This window comes from Sturnira hondurensis, unplaced genomic scaffold, assembly GCF_014824575.4.
Source record: "Sturnira hondurensis isolate 20B ecotype Veracruz unplaced genomic scaffold, ASM1482457v3 Scaffold0007036, whole genome shotgun sequence".
In the NCBI taxonomy this organism is placed as follows: domain Eukaryota; kingdom Metazoa; phylum Chordata; class Mammalia; order Chiroptera; family Phyllostomidae; genus Sturnira; species Sturnira hondurensis.
Window position 1 is genome coordinate 5,999,070 of NW_028079667.1, and position 20,787 is coordinate 6,019,856.

The window sequence follows — 20,787 nt, forward strand, 5'->3', positions numbered from 1 at the left end:
CAAATAGAAGGCACTGAGTCTGAGGGTATAGGGCATTAGAAGACTGGGCTTATGTTGTTACTTTGTTAATAAAGCCTCCCCCAAGAGCTCAAATAGAAGGGAGGATAAAAGTCTTAGTGTAAGATACTCACTAATCCCTTGGTGAAGAGTCCAGTGGCCGAGGTCAAAAGAGGTTAAGAACATTCCTAAGTGTAGCATTTCAGACTTAATTGTGATCTTTGCAGTTTTACATACCTCAACCAGTACCTTATTTGACAAGTAAAAATAACCATGGAAGTTTAGATGGCCTCATTTTTATTAAGGTGGGGGCAAAATACTGTATAACATGTAGCAGTACTTATTTTGTTGTTGCTGAATAATATTCCATTATATAAACATACACCAAGTTATATTTACCCATTTTTCAGTTAATGAACTTGTGGATTTTTTTCATCTTTTGGTTAAGGATACTCTGAACATTTGTGGACATATGTTTTCATTATTCTTAGACATAGATGTAGAAGTATTCAGTAGATTGCTAAGTCACATGATACTTTATGTTTCACCTTTTCAGGAACTATTAAACTTTTTCACAGCAGCTGAGTATTTTACATTGACAGTAGCAAGTATGTATGAGGGTTCCAGTTTCTCTTAATCCTCAGCAGGTTGTTATAGTCTGTTTGTTTGTTTGTTGTTGGGTTTTTTGGGGGGATTGACTATAGCTATTCTGGTGGGGGTGAAGTGGTATCTCATTGCAGGTTGATTTGCATTTCCATTATGGCTAGTGTTGACCATTTTTTCATGTCTTTTTTTTGGCTTTGGAGAAATGTTTGTTGGGGTCTTTTGCTCAAGAGATTTTTCCCTCGTTTTAAAATTGATTTATTGATCTTTTTTATTGAGTTGCAGGAGTTTTTGCTAGTAGAACTAGATAAGAGTTTTTTTAATATGATATGCAAACATGTTCTTTCATTCTGTGGGCTGTCTTTATTTTTTAATGGTGTTCTTTAAACCACAAAAGTTTAATTTTCACAAAGTTTAATTTATTGATTCTTAAAATTTTTTTGCTTGTACTTTTGGTGATGGCTTACACTTTTTTTTTTTTTTTTTTACAGTTTTGGCTCTTATATTTAGGTTGGTGGTTCATTTTGAATTAGTTGTTGTATCTGGTGTGAGGAAAGTGGGGCCAACTCAACTTCATTCTTTTGCATGTGTACCTTCCCTTAAGAATTTTGTAAAATTTCCATTTCTAGCCTGTAGATAAATATAACTTAATAGATGCTACCTACATCTGTAAGAGTAGGAAAGATATGGATAGCTCCAAAGGAAAAGATGTGATAATATACAATTTACAGAGAAGTTTTTATTGCTGTAAATATTTAGTATATGTATTTGTGATGAACACAGAGTAGCAATATTGTTTTTCAGGCAAGCTTTATTTATGAAATCCAATCAGAGCTGCATCTTTTATTTATCTTTGTTTGAAATTTTTTGGTCCTAGCTGTTAACAAAGGAGTTAACTTGATATCATTTGTTTATAATAAATACAAGTGCAGATGTATTGTATGGCATTGTTGGTGATGAGATTGTTTCAGGTGTTGAACATATTGGTAGAAGTTGGAAACAAATACTGAGTACTCTGCAGTATAATTTGCACAGCAGTTAAATTCCTAGAATTAAGCATACTGTATTAAGCAGAATTAGGTCCTAGGCTCAGCTAATTTATAAGCTGATGTTTTCAGACGTGGGACAGTTCTTTGAGAAATGCCCTATGCACACACAGTAGGCATCCTTGGCCCCCTTTCACTGTCAGTGGACACTCTGATCTAGAGCAGTACTGTCCAGTGAGCTGTGTATTCGGTTTTACATTTTCTAGTAGCCAACATCTGGAATTGATTTTAATAATATACACTGCTTAACCCATTATGTCAAAAACAGTTCACTTTGTAATCAGTATAAAATATTAATGTGCTTGTTCAAATTCTTTTTGTACCTGTGTGTATTTTGCAAATAGAGCAAATCTCAATTTAGAGTAGCCACATTTCTCATGCTCAATAGATATATATGCCTAGTGGCTATCATTTGGCTAGCACAGATCTAGAGGGAGTAACTCAACTATAGGGGACTGTCGACTGCAAGCCTGTTGTTGACATATCACCTTATCTATTCCCCCCTCTCCAAGATGTGTATTCTGGTTACCACAACATCTGCTTTTCACCACCGTTAGCTCATATACAATGGATAGATTGAAGAATGACATTAATATAAACAGAAGTTGTATTGGTTCATACATGAAATTTTTTCTAGGCATGGAGGTTCAAAATAGTAGGAGTAGGGTTAAACTGTCATATAGAAGGGAAAGCCTCAACCAGCTGCATAGGCAAGACACCTAAAGAAAATTTAAACCTTCTCTCTAGATTTGCATGGCTGCCTCTCTGGCAAGCTACATTCATTTATCAGTTTTAGTAGTTTTTGGTGGAAAATTAAGAGTTTTCTGTATACATTTTCATGTCATCTTGCAAATAATGACAGCTTTAGTTTCTTCCATTTCAATTTGGATGCCTTTTATTTCTTCTTGTCTAATAGTTGTGGTGAGGACTTCCATTACTATGTTGAATTAAGAGTTGTGAAAGTGAACATTTGTGCTTGTAGATATTGCAAATTCGGTATGATGTTGGCTGTGGGTTTGTCATATGTTGCTTTTATTACATTGATGTACATCCCCCTATTCCCACCGTGCTGAGAGGTTTCTATCATAAATGGGTGCTAGATTTTATCAAATGCTTTTTTTGTCATTAGGATCATGTAGTTTTTATCCTTCATTTTGTTTATGTGGTGTATCACATTTATTGATCTGCATATTTTGTACCAGTCTTGCATCTTCGAAATAAATCACACTTTACCACGGTGTATGGTCTTTCTAATGTAGTGCTGGGTCCGGTTCCCTAATATGTTGTCAAGGATTTTAGTGTCTATGTTTATCAGGGATATTGGCCTGTAATTTTTTTTACTATCTTTATCTGGTTTTAGAATTAGTATAATGCTGACCTCATAAAATGAGCTTGGGAGTCTTCCCTGCTCTTGAATATTTTGGAATACTTTGAGCAAGATAGGTGTTGGTTCTTCTCTGAATGTTTGGTAAAATCCACCTGTAAAGCCATCCAGTCCAGGCCCTTTGTTTGTTGGCACTGTTTTTGATTGCTGCTTCAATTTCACTAGTTGTAATCTGTTTATTCAGAATCTCTGATTCCTCCTGATTTACTTTTGGAAGAGTGTAAGTTTCTGAGAATTGAACCATTTAGTCCAGAATATCCAGTTTGTTGTCCACAATATTTTCTTACAATCCTTTCTATTTCTTTGGTGTTAGTTTTTATTTTTCTTCTTTCATTTCTGATTTTATTTGCTTGGGTTCATCTCTTTTTTTCTTGATGAGTCTGGTTAAAGGATTATAAATCTTGTTTATCTTTTTAGAGAGCCACCTCTTGGTTTCATTAGTCTTTTGTTAGCCTCTATTTCATTTATTTCTGTTCTCATCTTTATTCCCTCATTCTACTCAGTTTGGGCCTTGTTTGTTCTTTTTCAAGTTCCTTTAAGTGTAGAGTTAGCTTGTTTATTTTGAGCATTTTCTTGTTTCTTGAGTTAGGCCTATAATGCTATGAATTTCACTCTTAGGAATGCTTTTGCTCTGTCTCATAGATTTTGGGGTTTTACTGTGTTCTCATTTTCATTTGTTTCAAGGTATCTTTTCATTTCTTCTTTGATCCCATGGTTAACCAATTAGATATTTTTGTGTGTGTTTCATTTTTTTGGTGATTGATTTCCAGTTTCACGGTATTATGGTCAGAGAAGATGCTTGATATAATTTAAGTCTTTGTATATTTATTGAGACTCGTCCTATGTGATAACATGAGATCTATCCTAGAAAATATTCCATGTGCACTTAAAAAGAATATATATGAGATCTGTCTGGAAAAAGTCCAGCTGTTGTTAACATAATGAGAAGGGTTTATCATTGTAACCTAGCTACCAAGGAAAGTAGACTGGAATTCGCATGTGTCAACAATGACCACTTCACTGTAGTAGTTGGTGGAGGCGATATTCACCATAGATTGAGCATGTGTACCGTGTGGACATCACATTCGAAATGACTGAGCAAGTAGAGAAATGAATCTGCATCAGATTTTGAACTAAGCTTGAACATTCCTCTGTGGAAACTGTTCAAGTGATTCACAGAGGGCAGTTTCATCACAAGGTGCCCACTCATGCATCATGTCTTGTGCACAGTATTTTTGGTGAAACATCAAATCACCCAGGTGGCTCAGCCACCTCCCCTCCCCCCTCACCCAGCCCAGATTTGGCCCACTGCAACTTCTGGCTTTTTCCAAAACTAAAATCACCTTTGAAAGAGCAGAGATTTCAGACCGTCAGTGAGATTCAGGAAAATATGACAGGGCAGCCGATGGTGATTGGGAGAACTGGGTGAGGTCCCAAGGTACCTACTATGAAGGGGACTGGAGCATCATTGTTTTTGTACAATGTTTCTTGTATCATCTTCAATAAATACCTCTATTTTAAAAAACATATTACATGGCTAGATACTTTCTCAACAGACCTCATTTGCTGCTTTGGGTTGAAGTGCTCTGAAAATATCAATTAAATCCATCTGATCTAGTGTGTCATGTAAGGCCACTGTTTCCTTGATTTTCTGTCTGGAAGATCTGTCTGCTGATGTCAGTAGATTGTTTCAGTTTTATACTGTGACTGTATTACTGTCAGTGTCTCCCTTTCTGTCTACCAAGATTTGATATACCTATTTAGGTGCTCCTGATGTTTACAAGGGTTATGTCCTCTAGTTGGATTGCTTCCTTAATCATTATGTAGTATCCTTTGTCTCTTACTCTAGCCTTGATTTTAAAGTATGTTTTGTCAGATACAACTATCGTTACCCCACATTTCTCTCTTAACATTTGCATGAAAGGGCTTTTTTGATTCCTTTAAGTCTTTTTGCATCTTTTGTTCTGAGGTGGTTCTCTTGCAGACAGCATATATACCGGTCTTGTTTTCTTATCCATCCAGCTACCCTGTGTCTTTTGATTAGACCATTTTATTTACTCTTAAAGTGATTATTAATATGTACTTGCTGCCATTTTATTCTTTTCATAATGTTCTTGTTTTTTTCCCCCTTTCTTACCCATCTCCCTTCCTTCCTTTTCCTTTTCCCTTTCTCTTTCTCCCTTTCTGTGTTTTTTCCCCACCCCTTCCTCTTCTTCTAGCAGACCCTTCAATATCTCTTGTAATACTGGCTTGGTGGTAACAAACTTCTTCAGCTTTTTCTTGTCTGGGCAGCTCTTTATTTCTCCTGTTTTTAAATGACAGCCATGCTAGTTAAAGTATTCTTTGTTGTAGGTGTTTGCTTTTTATCACTTTGAATATTTTGTGCCAGTCCCTTCTGGCCTGAAGTATTTCTGTTGAGAAATCAGATGACAGTCTTATGGGAGCTCCCTTGTAGGTAACTAACTGCCTTTCTCTTGCTGCTTTTAAGATATTTCTCTTTGTCCTTAACCTTTGCCATTTTAATTATGTGTCCTGGTGTGCATCTCTTCGGTTTCGTCTTGTTTGGGACTCTGCTTGGGTATCCTGACTTCTGTATCTTTTCCCTTCGGCCAGGTTAGAGATGTTTATGGTCATTTCTTCATATAGGTTCTGGATCCTTTGCTCTCTCTTTTCTCCTTCTGGTACCTTTATGATGAGGATGTTGCTGTGCTTCATGTTGTCCCAAAGGTCTCTTAAGCTATCCACATTGTAAAAAATTCTTTTTTTCTTATTGCTACTCCGATGGGGTGTTTGTTTCCTACCTTGTCTTCCAAATTGCTGATTTTATCCTCTGCTTTATCCATCCTGTATATTGCTTCTAGTGCATTTGTCATTTCAGATATTTTTATCTTTGTTTCTGACTGGTCATTTTCCATGCTTTCTATGTCCTTTTCATTCTGTTGAGCATTCCTATAACCATTACTTTCAACACTAATAAATTCCTTATCTCCATTTCATTTAGCTCTTGTTCTGGAGATTTCTCCTGTTCTTTCATTTGGGGCCTGTTTGACTCCCCATTTTGGTGCCTCTTTGTGTTTGTTCGTATGTATTAGGTAGTTCTGCTATGACTCTCAGTCTTAGTGGGGTGGCCTTATATAGTAGGTGTCTTATGGGGTCCAGAGTTGCAGTCTCCTTGATCCCTTGAGTTGAGTGCTCCAGGAAAGTCCTTTGTGTGTGTTATGTGAGTCCTCTTGTTGCAATTGAGTCTTGTTTGATATTGGTTCATTTGTGTATGGGATTGACCCTCAGTTTTGGCCAACTATGAGGTTCAGTTCGCAACACAATGTGCAAGCTGTTATTCAGGTGCTAATCACATGAAGCAGAATTTGCCTCATCAGGGTTGGGTGCCTGCTGTGATCTCCCTGTGGATATGCAGCTTGTGAAACTTACTGGATCCTCCTCTGATGTTATGTGAAGCTGGCCACTAGTTGTGTTGGTTCTGGGCCTCTTGGGAGGTAGTCTGGTGCAGGACTATGTCAGATGCTGCTTGTGACTGTCCCTGGGTAACTTGTTTGGAGCTATAAAGTAATCACAGTTTGTGGCTGTGTCGTGAGTGTGGGAAGGATCACACGGTACACCTAGGTCGGCTTTACTAGCACAGGTCCTGGAGGCAGATCAGGAAAAGTTCCGGGCATCTGGAGATCTGCCTCTGCCTGCAGGCTGCCTGTTAAGACTCAGTCACTGAAATTGTATCTGGTGGCACTGAAGTTCTGTATGAGATAGGTTCACAGTGAGTCACCAGGAAGGGGTGAGTGCTATTCAAGTCTTAATTTCTAAGTCTGTGGATCTGGTAGTAAATTCTGATTTGATGTCATGTTTTGAGTAAGGACAGTTACTCAAATGCTATAATATATTACCCCTAGGAGATTGAAAACTATTGTTTCACCTTTTGAAAAGCTTACAATTGTGTACATCTTTTACTTTCCCTCTCTTTTCCAAGATCCTTTCTCTAAATTGAAGGGAAGTCTAATCGATCAGTTCCCATTTTTGCTGAGTCAAGTGTGTTTCATGTTTTAGCACCCCCCACCCCCATTTCCCAGGGTACTCACCCAGGGCTCCATTTTACTCAAACTGTGGATTCTACCCTTCTTAACCTCATAATCCAGCTCCTGAAAGTTTACAGGATGCCAAGTAGGAATTACTCTGCCTTTTAAATATTAAAGATCCTGTCAGGGAAAAGATCATAGTATTCCTTTTTTGGAAGCCTCTATGACTTGCTTAAGCAATCCTAACTGTAATTTCTTAAGGTTGTTTTAAATGTGTATCAATTAAAACCAATTTTATTACACTTACATGCAGATACTACTTTTCTCAAGATTTTTTTCCCTTTAAAGTAGTGGCCTTACCTTGGTCAGGTGGTTCAGTTGATTGGAGCATTGTCCCATATATACCAGAAGGTTGCAGGTTTGCTTCCCAGTCAGGCTAGAGTATGGGTTCAATCCCTGGTTGGGGCCGGTATGGGAGGCAGCCGATTAATGTGTCTGTCTGTGTCCCCCCCCCCCCCCAAATCAATAAACCGTATTGTCAGGTGAGGATCTGTTTTTAAAAATCTATGAAAAATAAAGTAACAGACTTTTTTCCCCCTTGTACAATGTACGGAGAGCATAAAGGGTACTGGACCATATGAATACCTTTCGCTTCTGTTACTTTATTGGGTCAAACAGCTTCCATGAGACTCTCTCCTCTGCATATATACTATCTTCATTTGTGCACTTCCGTAACACTGGATTTAAGTATTAAAATTCTGAGTTGAAGTTTTTATGCATGGCCCTGTTCTACAAACCACTTGTTGTTTCTCTCAGCCTTAGACTTTACATTATATGTTTAATACTGCTTACTTAAAAAAAACTTGTATTCTTATCCTGGAACACAAATTCATCATGGGGTAGAGTGTAAAACATCATGTGCGTTTTTAAGATAAAACAGGAGATTTCAAAGGCTTTATGTTGTAGCACTTTATAGGTATGGCTCTAGAAGATCATTACTACCGTCATCATTACTCTGTTCCGGGAGAGAGTGTGCATAATCACTTTGCTTGTGTATTCCTTCAGTTTGAACTGCATGGAAAAATTAAAAAGCTCAGAAGAAATACCTCAAAAATGTTCGGGAAAATAGTATAAATTGTAGCTTTTATGATAGAGAATTAACTTTGCCTAGCTAATTGAAGTCATGTTATTCAGGTACAGATCTGCCAGCCTTTAGTTCATAAGCACATTCATCTAATTGGAATCTAGAGGCAAAGTTCTATTGCCTCTGCTTTCATAACATACTTTCTATAAAACTTCTTTTACTTAGTTTTGGAATCTGTTTAAAGGTGTCACTTTATTCTTTTTTACTAACAATATATGTATTTTAATTTTGGTCCTTTTTAAAACTTCAGTTGTTAGCTTTGCTAAGTGGTTTAGATAAATCTATTTCATGGCGTGCAGAATCTATACTCTCTTCAAAAAATTTCTGTCTCTGAAAATGATTTCCCTTTGAACATCTGATTCGGTTTTCTCTTGACTAAAGTGTTAGGCTAGTGTGCCTTGATGCTGAATGTTTTTTGATTTGTTTATTATAGTATGCCCTCTGAAAACACATAGATTAGAGCTAAAAACTGTCTAGTGAATGCCTGTTAGGCTGGTGAAACACATACCATTTCTTCAGAGGTAAGATCTTAATTGGGCGCTTGTCGATTTTTAAATTTTCATAACACTAAGATGGAATGAATTCCTGGGCCATAACCTCTTGAAAGAACCTCATTCCTAAACATACCTCATGTTTATAGAGTATTTATCATGCCTTTTAACAAATCTATAATGTGGTACTTTTACTTGGTAGATTTAAGTTACTTCATAAAACGTTTTACTCAAGAATGTATACAAGCAAATGTTGGAATCTAACCCACGCTTCTAAATGGATCACTCTGGGGTTCATTTAAGTAAATAAGATGGGCCTTTTTTCCTTCATTATTGCTGACATATTTATGAACATTTTTGTGGCAACCTCAGCTCTACTAATATTAAATATGATATTTTAGTGGTCAATATTACTAGTTCTCTTTTTTTATTCACCTGTGGAATAAAAATTTATGAGTTACATCTGAAAAGTACAAATTTCCACATAGGTCTGAGGTTTCCTTTAAGATTTGGAGTATTAATTTTTCTTTGTAACTGAATGTGCTGGGGTCCTCTGACCACCCCAGGGTTTGGTGAGTGTCTAAGAGGACTCACAGGACCCAGTATATAGTCATTATCATGATTATGATTTATAACTGTGAAAGGATGCAAAGCATAATTAAAGAGCAAGAGTATGTGGGGCAAAATCTAGAGGGAACTAGATGCAAGCTTGCGAGAATCTTCTCCCACTAGAGTTACACAGGACATACTTCATTCCTCTAGCCATCAGTTGTGACAAGACTTGTAAGATGATGTGTACCAGGGAAGCTTGTTAGAAATTTAGTACTAGAGGCTTTTATTGGATTTGGCTTATTATGTAAGCACCTCTGCCCAGCCTATACCAAAAGTCTGGGCTCTCAGTGGGCAAGCAGATGTTTGACATTAGTTACATTGGTACATTGAGCAACTGTCATAGTTACTTTGTGGGAACACTCTTGAAATTTAGGTTCTCACATGCCAGCCAAGGGCATGTTGTGCAAGCGAGCCTTTCTGAGCCTGGCAGTCTGAAGCCTGCTATGTTATCTGTTCTTCCTACTAAGGTTATTTTTTAATTTTATTTATTTATTTTTAGAGGATAAGGGAGAAAGATATAAAAACCCTTAATTATAATCCACTTCTCTCAGTCCTAGTTCACCTTTTTTATCCTTTTAGGGATTTTTTTGGTTGATTAAAATAGTTAAAGGAGTTCTTACTCATTTATACTCATAAAAATCTGGTTTTGATTGCTAAGTAATTTCTGGACCATTTAAGTTGTTCTTCCCTCTTCCAGTTTGTGTTCATTATAGTATATATAGCCTCCATATTATTGCCAGCTCAGATTAAAAAAAAACAAAACAAAGCAGTTGAATTCTGTTACCTTGATGCTGAAAAATAAACGTGGAATGAATTAAAATATAATTAGACTTGTGGTGAATGTTTTTGTATCATTAATGAATGTTCTTGTAAGCCTGGATTTTTATACTTTGGTTTTTCTTAAGACAGTAAAAACTATCATCCATGATGATCTCTCTGATGTATAGTTTACTCATAAAATGTATGAGTGAGTTACATTTCAGCGTTTTTTAGGTAGAGTTGGTCCTGTTACTAGAAAACATGATGATATTTGTATCTTGAAAGCAAGTACCTTCCATGAGACTTAACTTTTTGAAAATTTGATACTTAGTTGAAAAAATTGGTGAAGCTATTTAAGAAACTGAAAAATAATTGCAAAAACATACTGGATAATTGTGAATTTCAGATCTGTATCAGGTGGATTCTTGTGCCTTTTTTCTCTACATATGTTGTATTTCTGTCTTTCCCTAATAAAACTTTTATTTTTAAAAAATCCCGCAAGTTGCTAGAAATGTTATAGATGATGTTTTGCTCAGCTAATTGTACATAACATTGTTCAGTAGGTTATTAGTCATGTACTATATGTACTCATTAAGTCATATCTTCAGTAGGCTCATGAATACCTTATATGTTAATATGTATGAATATGTATTCCTCATGCTTATGTAAAATGATTCAGGGATTTATGTAAGATACATGATAAAACCAATTTAAATTAAACATTAAATAAAACTTAATAATTTACTTTTTATCTTTTTAAGGGACCAGTTACTCTCCACAAGAAAATTCACACAACCACAGTGGTCTTCATAGCTCAAATTCACATTCTTCTAATCCAAGCAATAATCCAAGCAAAACTTCAGATGCAGTAAGTATATAAACACAGGCAACTTTTAAAAATCTATTGCCCCCCCCCCCCAAAGACCCCTCACACCAAGTCTTGTTAAGTTTAATGTCTTTAAAATATTTTTAAATCTACGTTAACATTTTCTTCATGTTTTTGGAACTACTGAGCTAACCTTACTATAATTGAGGATAGTGTGAAGACAATACCATGGTATTATTTTGTCAGCATTCCTATACAGAGTAAAATTTTACCATTGAGATATTTGAGATATAAAGAGCCTCAGATTGTGAAACTTCTGTAAAGTGGTTTAACTTCAGCTGCTCTTCCCATAATATATAAACTTTTTGTATATTTATTGAGGGTCTACTATGTATTGTATATACTGTTAGACACTAGTTATTTAAAAGTCCCTGTCCTAATAAATTTCTTCAGTAAAAATTTAATAAGGTTTCTATTTGCTAAGCATACACTAGGTTGAAAATACACAGAACTAAGAAAATGTGGCTCATCTTAAAGGAACTTTTGGGCCTGTGGTGGAGACTGAAAATAAATAATTAAAATAGTGCATATTAAAGTTGATTTGGGAGCACTCAAGATGGGGATGGAATCCCAGCTTAAATGAGGGAGGGTACTAAAGTATATGTAGTGCTACTCAACAGATTGAATGTAATTTAGGTACCACAGATTGAATATAATTTAGCCAGTTTAGAGGCCTGGAATTTGTGTAACATGCAGAGGAACAGCGCCTATAGAGACATAGAAATGTGAAATAGCATTTGGAGAACTACAGGATTTTTGATAATATGGCAGAATAAGAACAGTTCACATTACAGAGATAAGTGTGGGTCAGATCACAAAGAGTTATATATCCTTCTAAGGAATATGAATTTTATATAAAGGCAGTGGAGACTTACTGATTTTGTTAGAAAAGTAACATATTTGCAGTTTAAAACAGCCCAGGCCGGGTAGTTCAGTTGGTTAGAGTAACATCTCCACATACCAAGGTGATGGGTTTGATCACCAGACAGGGCACATACAAAAATCAACTAATGAATGCATAAATAAGTGGAATAACAAATTGACATTTCTCTTTTCCTTTCTCTCTTTCTAAAATCAGTTTTTAAAAAGCATATCAGATAGCCATATGGAAAATACATTATAGGAAGGAATGAACAAGAAAAGAAGACTATAGAAGTAAAGATTGAATCCAACAGATTTTGCCTTGGATATTTGGGCAATCATCATACTTTAATTGACATTGAAAGACTCTTGGTTTATTATTTGTCTCTTGTTGAAATAGTGTGGTTTGTACATTTCCACAGAAAATTGAGACTGATAATTTCATAAAAATAAATGTAGAATAGGTTTAAATATGGTGTTCAATTAGGGTATAGTTGGGAAAACAAGTCATACTAGTTTTAACATAGGTAATTTAATAACAATTTCATATACAGTATTGCAGGTACTGTACAGTTTGTGCAGGTATTGAGAACCGAAAAAAACTGAAAAGGAAAATTGAGGGAACACACATGGTGATCACCCCCTAGGGCTGAGGAACAATAGGAGGAGTTTGGGGTTATCAGAACTGATGAGCTTAGAAGAGGAGGAGCCCTGCCAAGCTGGTGATGATGGTACCTTTCTCTAAGTGGTGTGAAGCTACTTCTGGTTTGGGGCATATAACAGAGCTGGAATCTGGAACCTGACTGCCTAGCTTCTCATTTCTCCTGCCTTTCAGTGTTCCTCTAATGCCCACTGTTGGCAGAATCTACCAGGAGGCCCACAGGCTAAATAGAATGTAATTTGCTTTATTCAAGCCCTAGCATCACAGCACAGAATTTAGAAGGGTAGTATTAAGACAGGGACAGTATTTTGATAAATCTTCACAGGTGCTATCATTGAACTGCTTGTGATAAGTCATTTTTGATGAGATATGCACAGGATTTTTTAAATGAATGTCTTTTTCGGGTGGAAAATGGCCTCATTAATTTACAAGATAATGCTAATCTCTAAAGTTCCATTTATCATTGATAACTCAGATTTGGTAGTTATTGTTCAGTACACAAACAGGCCATGTAGACATTGTTTTGGTTAGAAATCCTTATTCAGGGAAAAAAATCTGATTATTTTGATTTTTAAGAAATGGGTTAATGTAGTGAAATCAGAAAGAATAAACAATTGGCATCAGATAGGCTTGGAAGATCCAAATAATGAAGGGTGTCAGGGAATTTCATTATGAGTAGAAACTAAAAACTGTTACCAGAATGAATTTAATGTTACGTGTTTTCAGAATCAGGGTTCCTTCCCCCTTACTGTAGGGTTCAACAATAGGTATGTAATTACTGTCCATATAGTGGTCGTGTACGTTATAATACGTTATAATATACTCAGTGGTTATGACACAGGCATCTGTTACAGACTATAAACTTAATTTTACCTGAGAAGTGGACTTTTGAACATTTCTGAAGGTTATTTAAAGACTGATTTTCGTTGTCGTAAAAATCTCTTCTAATGGAATTTTTTGAGTAGCGAGTAAAACATAAAATTACCTTTTACCTAATATATTTGTAATGAAAATAAATGAACAGATGAACATTATTTTAACCTATGTAAAAGTAAGGAATGGGTTTTTAAAAAAATGTTTTTATCCTCTGCAGTTTTAAAGTTGTACATCTGTCTTTGAAATCAGTAACAATATTATTTAGATTACTACATAGACATTTGCTTGTATGGTGATTTATATTTTTAAGTTAACTATTGAAAGTTAAGTTGAAATTACCTTATTTTTTTAGTGTTAGATTAAGATATTCACATGTAGTTCCCTGTGAAGTCCTGTGATGAATATTTACTGTGGTGTGTTTAGCACAAAGCCTACCTAGCCCTTGGTGAATATTTAGGAAAAGCTTGTGGAATCCCTCCTGCTTCCTAATCTGAATCCTGATAGGATTTACAGATATCACATAGACTGTTTTAGATAAATGATGTATACTGGTAGCTCTTTTAAAAAGAGGCCTCTAGATTTCTTTATTTAGAAAAAATTATTTAATTCCCATATAAAGACATAATTGAATCCTTCCCTTCTAAGTATTTCACCAATTTCGATTTGTTGAGAAATCAAAATTATCTTCCAGATCTTCTGGTTACCAAATATCTGCATGTTTTGGAGCTTTTAAGGTTGGGGGCTCTCAAGATCTGTTCCCAGTAACAAATCTTGCTTTAAAGATATTCTCCTTAATTAAAAAAATAAAAATCTATTCCATGAATTCTTTGTTATAGTGAGTGCTATCTTCAATGAACTATTCTTTATTAAGAATTCATAAAGTAATTCCAGGATTAACTCTCTTGTCCATAGTTTAACTTGGAAAGTAGTAGTAGGACGTGTTTCAGAGAGAGGAGAAAGGGAGATTTTTTATCTTTTTTTTTTTTAAGAAGAGAAAGCAACCTTCAAGTACTAAAAGGCTATTTGAATTGAGGAGAGCAGATGAGTGACTCAGGAACTGTTCAGTGCTCGTTTTTTAGAGTAGCCTTTTTAAAACTTTCAGTCTCAAGACCTCTTGACATTTGTGAACATTGGGAGTTTTGTATAGGTGAATTCTATTATATTTACCATATTAAAAATTAACACTGATAAACTTGAAACATAATTCATATTGTCAATTATTATATCTGCTCTGCATTCAAATTTTTTTTATCTCAAATCTGTATAGCCTCTGTGAAAACATTGTTCTTACAATAGAATGAGAAAAACAGTCATTTTATTATGAGACAGTTTTTTGTTTTTTTTTTTAAGATTTTATTTATTTTTAGAGAGGAAGGGAAGGAGAGAAAGAGAAATATCAATGTATGGTTGCCTCTCGTGAGTCCCCTACTGGGAACTGGCCTGCAACCCAGGCATGTGCCCTGACTGGGAATCGAACTGCAATCGTTTGGTTTGCAGGCCCGCTTTCAGTCCACTGAGCTACACCAGCCAGGGCTATTATGAGATAGTTTTGATCTTGTGAAATGATCTGGGAATTTCTCAAGGGTTCCTGGACAACACTTTCAAAACTACTGCTTTAGGGCACATGGGGTCTGTCCAGAAAAAGTCCATCCGTTGTTAATATAAAATGATTTTGCATGATAGCAGTGTAACCTGACAGCCAAGGAGAGTGGACTAGAAAGTGCATGGGTGAACAGTGACAACTTAGCTATATTAGTCAGCGGGGGGCAGTAATCGTGGTTGAGTGAGCATGTGTACCATGTGGCCATCACATTCAAAGTGACAGAGCAAAAGAGAAGAATGAATTTGCATCACATTTTGCGTTAAGCTTGAACATTCCTCCGTGGAAACTATTTGGATAATTCAGAAGGCTTTGAGGGACAATGCAATGAGTGCAGTGCAAATGCTTCAAAGATGGTCGAGAATCTGTTCAAAGGGATCCATGTTCTAGAAGGCCTGGGACAAGCAGAACACCTGAGAATGTAGAACATGTTTGGGCTGCAATAAGCAAAGATTGGCAACTGACAATGCAAGAACTAGAAGTTGATATGGGGATTCCAAAAACTACTGTGTCCAAGATTTTGACGTAGGATCTTGGCATGAAACGTGTCATGGCAAAATTCATTCTGTGGCTTCTGCTACCAGAGCAGAAGGAACAATGTCCAGCAAGTTGCTAATGACTTGATTCAAACAGCTACCAGTGAACCAGAGTTTCTTCAGAAAGTTATAACTGGAATTGAATTTTGGGTCTTATGGCTAAAAGTATGATCAGACAACAAAGGCTTACTTGTTCTGATGAAAGTTGCCTGGTTCTCCATGCCCAAAGAAGGCACAGTAAAGTTGCAAGAGTTCAAGACTGTGTGTTAACTATGGTTTTGATTGGGAAGGTATTGTCCATTATGAGTACACCCCTCCAGACCAAACAATTAAAAAGAAGTACCACCTCAGTGTTCTTTGTCAGTTGAGAGGTGCAATATGATGAAAATGGCTGCAGCTCTAGACAGTTGGTGGTTGGCAGCTTCATCACAACAAGGTACCTGCTCATTCATCACATCTTGTGCAGCTTTCCATATGTGTGTGTGTGTGTGTGTGTGTGTGTGTGTGTGTGTGTATAACTTCAAATCACTCAAGTGATTTGGTGCCCTGTGACTCCTGGCTTTTCCCAAAACTAAAATCTTTGAAAGGGAAGAAGTTTCAGTCTATTGATGAGATTCAGGAACATACACCAGGGCAGCTTGTGGCGACCCCAACAAAGGATTTTGCAGTGTTTCGAACAGTGGAAAACAAGCTGTATGAGGCCCCAAAGGCGCCTACCTGAAGGGGACTGAGGCATCATTGTCCTGTGTACAGTGTTTCCTGTATCTTCATTAAATGTGTCTTTTTCATAGTACAGGGCTAGATACTTTCTGGATGGACCACATATGTTGGCAACTGCATCAAGCCTAATTTAGAAAACTTGTAGTGTTTAAATTACCAGTTTACTAGATTACTCTTATCTACTCTGTTGTCCACTTTTCTCTTGCCTCAAACATCATTCTGCTTCTTCAGACCAAACCAGTAATCCCATATAACCACTTGCCAAACAAACCAAAATCTTCCAAGTATATCCATAGAAGGGCTCAGTTTGCATAACAATTTAGGTATAGGAAGCAGTTGGTGATCGAGAACTTTTTGAATTTTGCCTTCTGTAGTTCTGCTGCTTGATGTGGCCGAATTTTGGAATCTGGGGGGATTGAGCATTAACTCTCTCCACTGATTTTAGAGGTTTGGAGGCATGGGACTCATTTCCGATAGCTTTATTATTTTGAGTATCAATGTATAGCAGAATCTGTAGTATTTCTTCAATTACCTGGAAATTATGGCATTTCCAAGATTGATATTGACTTAATAGAAGTAATGAAATTTGCAGACCTGAGTTTTGATCCTTTTTCTACCACTAGTTTGTTTGGGGACCTATGGACAACTCGTAAGTCCTTTCAGCTTGTTTCCTACTTGGTAAAATGAAAGCTGAGTAGACAGGGCATAAAAGTTCCTTTTCTAAAAAGCTTTAAAATTGTGTCACTCTACACTGTGGTGAACCCAGGAAAAGGATAGGCTACCAAAGTATAACATTATTTCATTTTAATCTCAAAGCTCTTCTGAAAGAAGTAGTTAAATTCATCTGAAGTATACTTGGGATTCTGCCAGATTTCCTGCAGCCAGTTTGGGCACTTAAAACTTTCACTTTTTGAAATTGGTTCCATGAACACTAGGCCTTTCAGATTTTTCTAATTTCATTCTAATTTTACAGTGCCTATAAAATAACTGCAAGAGACTGTATCTGGTATCTTGCAAGAGATAGACCAGTTTTAGTTATAGGAAAATGACTGATGCTACTGATTATATATGGAAACATAGTACATACTTGACCCATCTCATGGGTTTTGAAGGTGAAACAAATTCAGTCCTTAATTAGCTTTGTGTTTACATTTTAAGTCTTGTACTCCTCCCCCCCAACAATAAATATTGGCAGGTCATTCCTTGTTATACTATGTGATTACTCTTGTGCCTTACAAGTTTAGAACTGATGTTCTCTTACGCTATCAAATCAGTTAGTTGAGAGTGAGTTCTCTAACCTCCTCTCCCAATGTGACCAGATTTCAACAATTAAAATTGTGATAGTGGAGAATTTTGCAGTGCTTTTTCTAAAGTTCAGATATTTTGACATTAACATTTTTCTTCTTGTTGCCTAATAAACTAATATTTATTAGTCTACTTAATTTGGTATTTTCATGATGGTTTTCCATTTTTATCTTTGAAGGTTTCATAGCCTTAGGTTTCCTAAGATATATGTGTAGATAATTACATTAGATCAGGTTACCTTTACCTTGTAAGTTTTTCCTTTATGTATACTTTGAAAACCATTGACATTCTTCATATTTTATATCAAGTTGTTAAATAGTAGTATATTAACATTTTTTAACTTTTTACAATGTTTTTTAGCCTTATGATTCTGCAGATGACTGGTCTGAACATATTAGCTCTTCTGGGAAAAAATACTACTACAACTGTCGAACGGAAGTTTCACAGTGGGAAAAACCGAAAGAGTGGCTTGAAAGGTATTTGCCCTAATCTAATTGGACCTTATTTCTCATTTTTTATTCTATAGGTTAACATCTTAGCACATTAAACATAAATTATAAGTTTAGGTTTCTTATGGTGATACTTGCTCTCCTTTTCATTGCACTGATTGGCCCATACCTGTGTTTTCCATAATTTCTCTTTACCTTAAAGAAACCAGGACAGATGAGCAACTGTCCACAAGGGCCTTGCAGTTGGTATACTTAATTTAAAATTTTATATTAAACTATATTTATGCATCTTCCTTGTAATTTATAATAGAAATCTTTGTAATTCTTGAAGGATAAGATCCTTTATATAGATAGAATTAACTTTGCAGAGTTTTTTTTGTAGGATTAAGGGCATATAAATAATTAGTATAATATTGCCATAAGTGAGAAACATTAGTGTTCTGTTTGTTGCATCCCTTCTGCCACACCAGTTAAATGTTATGGCCATGGTCTTTTATTTTGCATATACCATTTTGTTGAGCTTTTTTCAAAAAGTATTATTTACATGTAGACTCATTGTACCTAATATAATTGTTATGGGTTTTTTTTATTTTTAGAGAGCAGAGACAGAAAGAAGCAAACAAGATGGCAGTTAATAGCTTCCCAAAAGATAGGGATTACAGAAGAGAGGTGATGCAAGCAACAGCCACTAGTGCGTTTGCAAGTGGAAGTAAGTATTTTTTTTGAAACAGTAATGATGTTTGATTCATTCCTGTAGTTCATATATGTATGCTACAAATATAAATGCATAACCATTTACGTATGTAAGATAAAATAAATAGAAACAGATAACGATTTTTTATCTTAGATTTGTTCCCTTTGTTTCAGGGAAACAAAACCTCCACCCTTTTGTTTCCTGAAAGGGGGAAGTATGCATGGTGAAATTATATGCACATTTATTCATTACCATCCTTAATGGCTCTAATGCACCTCAAATTGTGTACTATTAAACTTGGACGTTGCAATCCCTTCTGAAACTCCCTTGGTTTCAACCTAATACTTGAATCAAAGCTACATACAGATAGTGACATCAGAGTATTTATTGGTGTTTCATGTTATCAGTGAAAAAATTTTTATCCTTATATTTGGAAATTGATTTCAACATGATCATTCATAGATATGTATAACATTTCCATATTGTGGGTACACCTTACTGTTTTTTGGAGGTCAGACTTTTGTCCATTTGTTTTTAATTCGAGTTAAATTTGATTTGAATTTGAAGCTTTTTCTAAACATATTATGTTCCCAGTGGTTTCCCTTACCTAGAAAAAATTTAAATGCCACAGAGAGTTCATGGGCCCTTTATCAAATTGTGAAACTTCAAATTTTGAACTTTTGAGAAGAATTTTAAGGTATATTCTAGGAGTTCTTGGCTTAAACATTTGAATCTTTCTCCTGTAATTCAAAACAAAAGTAAGGGGGTCTCTGGTCTCAGCAGAGGATATTAATATTTTGATGGGAAAAATTATTTAAGATGAAACAGCATAATTCTGCAGGACTGAATGTTTAAGACATATCCCTTAGAACATTTAATTTTTTTTATATTAGTGAAGTTGTACTGAATTCTTAAAAAACAATTATTTTAAAATATTACAGTTAAATTAATAATACTGTATTTTGAGACAGAAGACTTGGGATCTAGTCCCATTTCACTTAATATTGTAAGTAACTGTGTCTTTTAGCAAAGCATTAAAAATGAGATAAAGGTTTTCCTCTATAGGTTAAAAAATATATAGCATCCAGCTTGTGGGCCTCCTGAACAAAATTGTTGTGGGAAGGTGTTGGTGAGTATTGGTGAGGGGCCAGTAGGTGTAAAAGAATAACTTTTTAAACAGATTCTCACCTGAGAATCTGTTTATTGATTTGAGGGCAAGAGAGCGAGAAAGAAACATAGATGTGAGAGAGTAACATTGATTGGTTGCCTCCCATGCACACCCCAACCAGGGGCAATGCTCCAACCAACTGACGCACCCTGCCAGGGTAGAATAACTTGGTAAGTTATTGGGCTTGGCCCCTCCACTTAGTGGCTGATGGTTTCCAGACAGGAAAAAGATGAAAGCCTAGTGTGTCTATTTTAGTCTTTCCAAAATAACCTATGTGGGTAGAGTAAATGAAGGTGGTAATTCGAGATATAAAAGAAATAATGATGGAAGTGAAAAGTATTTTTTCTCTTGAATAAACTATTTTTAAGAAAATCAAATCACTTGTATTAACCTCATGGCCCAGAGACATTTGGGGATGTAACTTTTTTTTCTACCTGCATATAAATATGTACATGTCTTTTTTGTCAAAAATGAATGTTTCCATGTCAGTTTATAATTGTGTTTGTTACATTGACTGCATAGTATTCTAATTTTGGATGCGCCCTCAATTATTAATAATTGTCTATCTGTGGATATTTACTGTATTTTTCAGACCATAAGATGCACCTAAGGTTTTAGAGGAGGAAAATAGGAAAAAAATTTTTGAAGCAAAATATGTGGTAAAATATTTAGTAACATAAATAGCATGATATTTCACCAATGTACATGTAAACAGAACTCAACAGCAGCATTAACAACAATTATTTCTCCCAAATTCGGGGGGTGGGAAGGGTGGTGAGTGTGTCTTAAAGTCTAAAAAAATATGGGTAGGTGGTTTTTAGTCTTTTTGTATTGTAAACAATGTGGTGAATCCTGTCTTGGCTCACTTACCTGATTAGATTACTTCATTAGTTAAGTTTCTAGACATGCGAATGATGAGTCAATGGGTTTGTGTTTGTGTTGAAATGTAGTCATGTATCACACTACTTGA

The 20,787-nt window shown here is 35.6% G+C and overlaps 1 protein-coding gene across 8 annotated transcripts in view; it reads left to right on the plus strand.

Annotated features, from left to right (window-relative positions):
* WAC (WW domain containing adaptor with coiled-coil) overlaps window positions 1-20,787 on the plus strand; it is a 91,136-nt gene that overhangs the window by 42,073 nt on the left and 28,276 nt on the right. For all 8 annotated transcript variants that reach the window (XM_037051054.1, XM_037051055.1, XM_037051050.1 and 5 more), the window contains exons 4-6: window positions 10,823-10,929; window positions 17,867-17,982; window positions 18,552-18,664. In XM_037051054.1, the coding sequence (XP_036906949.1) occupies window positions 10,823-10,929; window positions 17,867-17,982; window positions 18,552-18,664 (336 nt within the window). The remainder of the gene's footprint in view (window positions 1-10,822; window positions 10,930-17,866; window positions 17,983-18,551; window positions 18,665-20,787) is intronic.